Below are 6,973 nucleotides of genomic sequence, written 5' to 3' on the forward strand. Positions count from 1 at the left end.
GCACGGTCCACGACATGAGTGAATTCGTGCTGTGTGGGCTGTGCTGGCCTTAAAAAAAAATTTAGGCACGGCATAACACGACTTGTTCACTTAGTGGATCATGCCATGCCGGCTCATGGACCCTAATGAGCCTTGATTTGATGAGTCGTGCCGACCATTGATCATCTTTAACAATATTCATTCATAGAGGATAGTTGTTTTAACTTTTAAGATTAGATAAATTAAGATTACATCTTTGGGTCTAAGAATTTTTTTTTTTTTAAAGTTTTTGATGTAGAAGAGAGTTTGGAATTTATCCAAATAAAAATTTTCAAAATTAACCAACGGAAAAAATGGTTGTTGCTGGGAGTGGGACATATCACAATAAAACTCAACTCAATTTGTTTTACAACTCAGAAGGAGTCCTTTTGAAAACAGAAGGCAGGAAATAACCCACAGAGATGCCGAGATGGAGTGAAAATTACAAAAATAAAAAGCTAAAGACAGAAGTTAAAGAGAGGAAAAGAAAAAAAAATGGAAAAGTATAGTGATTAGTGATTACTGCAAGTGCAAAACTGTACATGAACTGAAAGCAACTTTCTTTTTGCTAACCCTTCTTTCTCGCGCTTCTATGTAAACACAGTCCATAGTCTATATATACACACACACACGGCACACCCCTATTTATATTCACAGACGCACACTAACTACATACACTACTCGAAAAATGGAACAGTGATCTACAGTTGGTTCTGTGCTTGTTTTCTTCTTGTTATTTAAAAGATCTGGGGAGTGGGAGGCATCGAGAAACTGAGAAAATCTCAGTGGATTTCTTGATTCTTGAGAAAATAAAATATCTTGTCGGTAGTCAAGGCTTCTCTGCTTCTGTGCTCCATACTCCTCCTTCCCCAGCTCTTTCATCACTCCTTTTCTCTTTCTCTTAAGCAAAATGGTAGTAGCACTGTTTTTCTATTGACTTTTCTTCTATTCAAGCTCCAAAACTGATGGAACTTCTTGTCCTTCTGGTGTTCTTTTAGCTATCAATAAACACCCATTTGGCCTTTCGAATGAACTCACACAAACCTTCTTTTTGAAAATTTTCTCAAGTTCAAAAAAATAAAAAATACAAATTTCCATGCTCAAAGGCTGAGTCCTTTATTACTTTGTCAAGTTTGCCTCTTTTAGTTTAAATACACACCAGAAGACAAAATGTTTTATTTACTTGTTTTTACTTACCATCTTTCGTTTTCATCTTCTGGGTATTTTCTATAAAGACTCTTCTTTACTCTCCACAGGTTCACGTTCACCGAAACAACTTTATACTCTTCTCTTGCACTCTGGTTTTTTACGTTGTTTTTAGAAGATGGCCAAGATTACGCCTTTGTTCTCTTTGAAGAACCTGTTGGTGGTATCTCTAGCCTTGAACGTGAGTTTGATTTGGAGGGCTATGCATGAGAGTGAAAAATGCAACTTTGATAGTAGCTTCTCTCTGCAACAGCAGAGACGTTCTGTAATGGCAGGCTGTGTCTTAAAAGAAAAGGAGCACGTTAGCGAGAGGACTCATCTGTCTCTTTCATCTTCACCATCACCATCACCATCACCATCATCTTCGCTTACTAGTACTGACATTCAATCTCAAGACGGAGGGGAAAGAATTATCAATGTTGACCAGTAAGTGTTGCAATAATAGAGTTTTAGTTTTGTTATGTTAAATTTTAGTTTATGGGTAAAATTGTCCAATCCAAGGGATTTACGGTTTAATGCACTTGCTTAGAGGGCTAAAAGGGAATTGTGGTATTTCCAGTTGGGCATCTCCAACTTCACAGTTGCTATTTTTCTAATGTGCTGCTGCTGCTGGGACAGTAAGGAGTTAACATTTCCCAGTATCAATGCTTTGTCCCAGTGATGCAGTATTTGCCAGGGTAGACAAAGACAGCTCAAACTCAAAGAGTCATTGTTTGTAAGTTGAGATTCTCAATGGTGCATGTTAGAATTGAGCTTTTTTTTTTTTTTTTCGTTTTTCCCCCCTTTTTGGGTACTTGATGATTGTTTTTGTCCTCTGTCTGTTCCCAAGTTGAGGGGCTGGGCTTATGCTTGTTCTTCATACTAACGTGCAGCATAGGTGGTACTCATTGACGATTTTCCATGAGCAGCATCATCATGTACCTTAGTTTGTGGACCTCAAATTCTCTACCCAAAAAAAAAAAAAAGGCTTCAGTTTTTTAGCCAGTTGAAAAGAGCTCCTAGATGCACAAGATAGCGCTTAGCACAGGTCACTATAGCTTTTGAACAAAGTGCATGTTTGTGGCAGGCTAATTGAAAAAGAAAAGAAAATAATAAAAAAGATGCATGTTAGTTTGTGGGGCCAGATGGCTTTGTGCACACTCATATCATGCGGATTTCTTTTGTAGTTGTGGCCTTTGAGAAGATCTAAAAGTCTCATTAAAGGATTTGATTTGTCTGAAATCTGTGAACTTTGGCCGCTTATATTGCAAATTGTTGCTTTTAAAGTCTCTTTTAGGTAAATGGAACTGGGTTGTCTGGATCTTGCTCCTTGTGGGGTCCTGTTTTGATGTATGCCTATTACAAATACAAACCCATCTTTTGGTCTTTTGGACATTTAGTGTTATGTTGATATGATGTAAGCCTTGCATACACATATCTAATCATTGATCTGTTGATATATAGGGACGTGCCAATGCTGCCTTCCCATATCCCTGATGATAGCTTAAGAATCCCAATGCAGTGACTGTTCTTACAGTTTGTACAGCTATCACAGTGCTTTTACAGTTTCACTTCACATATCATAACCTAAGCCTAGGACTATTTGTTAGCACGAGTTGTATATCGACTATATTCTAGCTCAAATTTGATATCAGAATATATTTATTGATATTATGTTGTAACATACATGATTTTTATATGCTTAATTTACTACCAATAGTTTGCTTAAGGTTTTAATTTTATTTGTATTTTGTTTCTTACAGTGGGGATCCAACTATGTATGAAAAATATTGGCAAAAAGTGGGTGACAAGACCACAATCGTGATTCCTGGCTGGCAATCTCTGAGTTATTTTTCTGATGTCCGTAACTTATGTTGGTTCCTGGAGCCTGAGTTTGCAAAGGAAGTTGTTAGATTGCACAAAGTGGTTGGAAATGCAATAACGGAAAATCATCACATTGTTGTTGGAACGGGTTCAACGCAACTCTTCCAGGCTGCTCTGTATGCTTTGTCTTCACAGGATGCATCGGAACCCATTAGTGTAGTTTCTGCAGCCCCTTATTATTCTGTGAGTGTGAATATAATATGTTTGATTCTGTCTGCTAGCTAATTCTGACATTATTGTCTTCTTTAATTAAGTAGTCATGGAAATTGCCACTCGTTCCAATATTACTTAGTAAAAGTAGATGTGCTTTTTTCTTATTGATACTTCTTATTGTGGTATTAATGAATCTGCGTTCCAATATTACTTAGTAAAAGTAGATGTGCTTTTTTCTTATTGATACTTCTTATTGTGGTATTAATGAATCTGCCATCGTGGTTGATCTCAGAATGTGTCATCTTTTAACATTCAAGTGCATTGAAAACATAGTTGTGTTACTTTGTAGTTGATTTTGTGTCCCCAAAATACTGCAGAAAAAATAATTAGTGGCATTATAGTTGCTCCTCCCTTGTAATATTTACAACCTTTAAATTTTGGTTTGCTCTCTCTCTATCATGCTAACACGTGCATGTGACATACACAGATTTTGCATATTTCCATGTGGGAAAACTGTATAAAATAATCTAGAGTGCATATGGTTATTCATATATTTTTTGCACTTTCAGATTACTTGAATTTGGAAGTTAATAACCTGCCAATGGCTGACCTTTGTTGACTTTGAAATGTGATCAATAGAGTTCAACTGTTTGAAATAAATTTCTAGATCTATAGATACATGAAAAGAATGCTATGGATGTATGAAAAACAAGTTAGAAAATCGAGATCTTGCACGTTTATATACTTTTTCTTCCAGACATTGGGAATTACTTGTACCATACTTTTACACGATAGTACAAGAAGGCTATTTGACTTTTTATCCTGTGTTCCTCTATTATGTCAAACCAAAGGATTCTTAGTCAGAATAATTCCTGCTCGATAGAATGATGGTGGTTTTATTTGTTGAAAAGTTAATCATAATGTTCGTGCTAGTCAAGCATTATTTGCCAAAGGACATAGAAGATAATATAACCTCAATGTTTTTATTCCATATACCAATGTTGCTTGCACCACATCCCAGCTGGATGTTTAGAGCTTTGAGATATGTTGGCTTGATATTGATTTTGCTAATTACTTGCAGTCTTATCCTTCCATTACCGATTGCGTCAAATCTAGGCTGTATAAGTGGGCTGGTGATGCTAAAAGATTCAACAAAGATGGTCCATACATTGAACTAGTGACTTCCCCAAACAACCCTGATGGATCTGTCAGGCAATCTGTGGTGAATCGCAGTGGAGGGATATTGGTTCATGACCTTGCATATTATTGGCCACAGTACACTTCGATAACCTATCCTGCAGACCATGATCTTATGCTGTTCACTGTCTCCAAAAGCACTGGCCACGCTGGGACACGAATAGGGTAAGTTGATCACACTGCTTGTTGTCATGACAACTGTTTGCTCACTGATTATCATATAGATGAAAAATTAGTTTCTTCCAAGGGAGATTGAGTTTAGCATTATAAATACATAAACTTAATGGTTTCACAGCATAGTGGTTATTAGGAGCAGTCCTTTTGGGTTTCTGGCTACAACTAACCAAGAATATATATGAGCATGGATAGGATATATACAAGTTTAGGAAAGAAAATGACTGCATATGCAGTTAAATTTCTAACATTTCAGTGCTACATCTTTAATCTTACAGTTGGGCTCTGGTTAAAGACACGGAGGTGGCAAAGAAAATGACCAAATACATAGAGCTCAACACCATTGGTGTATCCAAGGATTCACAGCTTCGAGCAGCAAAGGTTTTAAAAGTTGTTTCTGACAGCTGTAAACCATCCGGCAGCGAAGACGAGTGCTTCTTCGAATTCACCAACCATCAAATGTCCACGAGGTGGAAGCAACTGAGAATGGCAGTGCAAAAGAGTGGTCTATTCAGTGTGCCAGAGTTGCCCTCCCAATTCTGCACATTTCTTGGTCGAGCTTTCGAGCCTCAACCTGGTAACAGTTCAGTTAATGGTTTTCATGTGACATTCTTATGAATTACAGCTCTCTTCAATGCAGACTCATGTAGTGACATTAACCTAGTAATTGATCACTTTCAGCTTTTGCTTGGTTAAAGTGTGAGCAAGAGATAGAAGATTGTGAAAGCTTCCTTAAGGGCAACAAGATCTTGACAAGAAGTGGGAAGCACTTTGGGTTTAGTCCAAAATATGTTAGGATAAGTATGTTGGATCGAGATGAAAACTACAATCTTTTTGTTCAGAGATTGTCGAAGATCCTTTCATGACATTGCTCATTAGATAAACATGTTGAAGATCCTTTCATGACATTACTCATTAGATAAACGAGAGAGAAGGGAGGCTTGAACCATTCTTGTACGTGTTAACAGAAGAAAGCGACACAATTTTACTGATCTGTTTGTAAGAGCTCTACTAGTTTTGATTTGTCCTGGAGTTCATCATGTACACGTAGAATAATGAGCTGGAGTCTACTTTTTTTTTCCCCTCTTTAGTTGATTATCAATTCCAGGTAGAATTGCTATAAGATCGATGTAGAAATAATTTTTGTTGATGCTTCTGCATAGTGATCTTCTAAAAGCATCTCAAGGTTCGTCATGTTTGATATTTTCCAGGATACAATAAGTGGAAAAAAAAAAAGAATTTAAAGGAAAATGAGGTATATCATGACAAAATTTTCAGTGATACATACATGTTCTCGAACAACTGCAGAATTGGTAAAGCTTAGTTAACACCAGAAGCCTGTGGGCTGTGGTATTGTATGCAAGTAATATTGCGTATTTGTAAAACTTGCCACCTCCATATTACTTGCATAAGGTAGGTCTCCACCTTCATATACCTTAGGATTGGAATGTGTTAAGAAATTTGTCTGTTTTTTAAATAAAGATGACTAAGTAATTTTCCCAAATAGATACAACTTATACAAAAAATGAATTCTTCTTTTGTAAAAAGTAACTATTATTATATATAGGGAGGCTGAATCTATTTATTTGCGTGACACAACAATAATTTTCTCTGCATCTAGACATTTCTAGTGTGAGAGAAATGTGTTTTAGTGTAAGATAAACGATAGGTCCAATGAGAAATTAGGTGTTATTGGGGTTTTGGGTGTGAGGAAAAATACGAGAATGATTGTAATTTTACGTAGTCAAATTTTTCTCTCGTTATCCTTTATAGTAGTGATTTTTCTCTATTATAAGGTTTTTTCACGTAAATTCTTATGTTGTGTGATTGATTTTATTCTCTATATATTTTTTATTTATTATTAATTTTATACTTTTACTTATAAGATTTTGGGTGGGATTAAAATTTCCCAACGAAAATGTGGTGTAATTTTGAAGAATAGTAACATATATGAAATGTTTCGGAAATTCTCCATCTTGTGAGAGTGCATGGTTCTCCTCATACTTAGGCCATTTGAACTTAACCCTAATTCATATTTTGAGCCATAATGCATCAAAAGTAAGAACATCCTAACATGCTTTGAACACATCATTAACTCGACGGCCACCTCAACAAGGTAACATATGGAACTCAAGCATTCTCAAATCCGAGATTTAGAAATCGATTCTGACAAACTGTATTATGACACTCTTTCTCTCTTCATAAAGCCTATCTTTATTCTTCAACAACTGGTCAACTGTATCAACTTTTCTAAATAAGATTAACATTTAAACGTAAATGAAAATTTTAAAAGATCTATAACTCGATGTCTCAATTGTGGGTGCTAATTGGTAAACTCTATTAAAAAAAAAAGGAAAAAAAA

At 36.0% G+C, this 6,973-nt stretch overlaps 1 protein-coding gene across 3 annotated transcripts; it reads left to right on the forward strand.

Annotated features, from left to right (window-relative positions):
* The first annotated feature begins 518 nt into the window (after positions 1 to 518).
* LOC102612766 (tryptophan aminotransferase-related protein 2) lies at positions 519 to 5,814 on the forward strand. 3 transcript variants are annotated; one of them, XM_025098154.2, is made up of 6 exons: positions 1,514 to 1,650; positions 1,784 to 1,939; positions 2,967 to 3,270; positions 4,322 to 4,602; positions 4,890 to 5,188; positions 5,293 to 5,814. In XM_025098154.2, the coding sequence occupies exons 2-6, from the start codon at positions 1,869 to 1,871 to the stop codon at positions 5,475 to 5,477; spliced, it is 1,140 nt and encodes a 379-aa protein (XP_024953922.2). In that variant the 5' UTR covers positions 1,514 to 1,650; positions 1,784 to 1,868; the 3' UTR covers positions 5,478 to 5,814. The 3 variants fall into 3 exon arrangements, with proteins under 3 accessions (XP_024953921.2, XP_006476851.2, XP_024953922.2); XM_025098153.2 differs by lacking the exon at positions 1,784 to 1,939 and having other exon boundaries at positions 519 to 1,650; positions 2,967 to 3,243; XM_006476788.4 differs by lacking the exon at positions 1,784 to 1,939 and having other exon boundaries at positions 523 to 1,650.
* The last annotated feature ends 1,159 nt before the right edge of the window (positions 5,815 to 6,973 follow it).

The sequence above is a fragment of the Citrus sinensis genome, chromosome 3, assembly GCF_022201045.2.
Source record: "Citrus sinensis cultivar Valencia sweet orange chromosome 3, DVS_A1.0, whole genome shotgun sequence".
NCBI lineage: Eukaryota > Viridiplantae > Streptophyta > Magnoliopsida > Sapindales > Rutaceae > Citrus > Citrus sinensis.

What these genes read in the sequence shown, in the direction of transcription:
- LOC102612766 (XM_006476788.4), top strand. Translation starts at nt 1,343, where the DNA reads ATGGCCAAGATTACGCCTTTGTTCTCTTTGAAGAACCTGTTGGTGGTA. An exon ending in CTGCAGCCCCTTATTATTCT is followed by an intron (nt 3,271 to 4,321) that starts GTGAGTGTGAAT and finishes AATTACTTGCAG; the next exon opens with TCTTATCCTTCCATTACCGA. An exon ending in AGCTTTCGAGCCTCAACCTG is followed by an intron (nt 5,189 to 5,292) that starts GTAACAGTTCAG and finishes GATCACTTTCAG; the next exon opens with CTTTTGCTTGGTTAAAGTGT.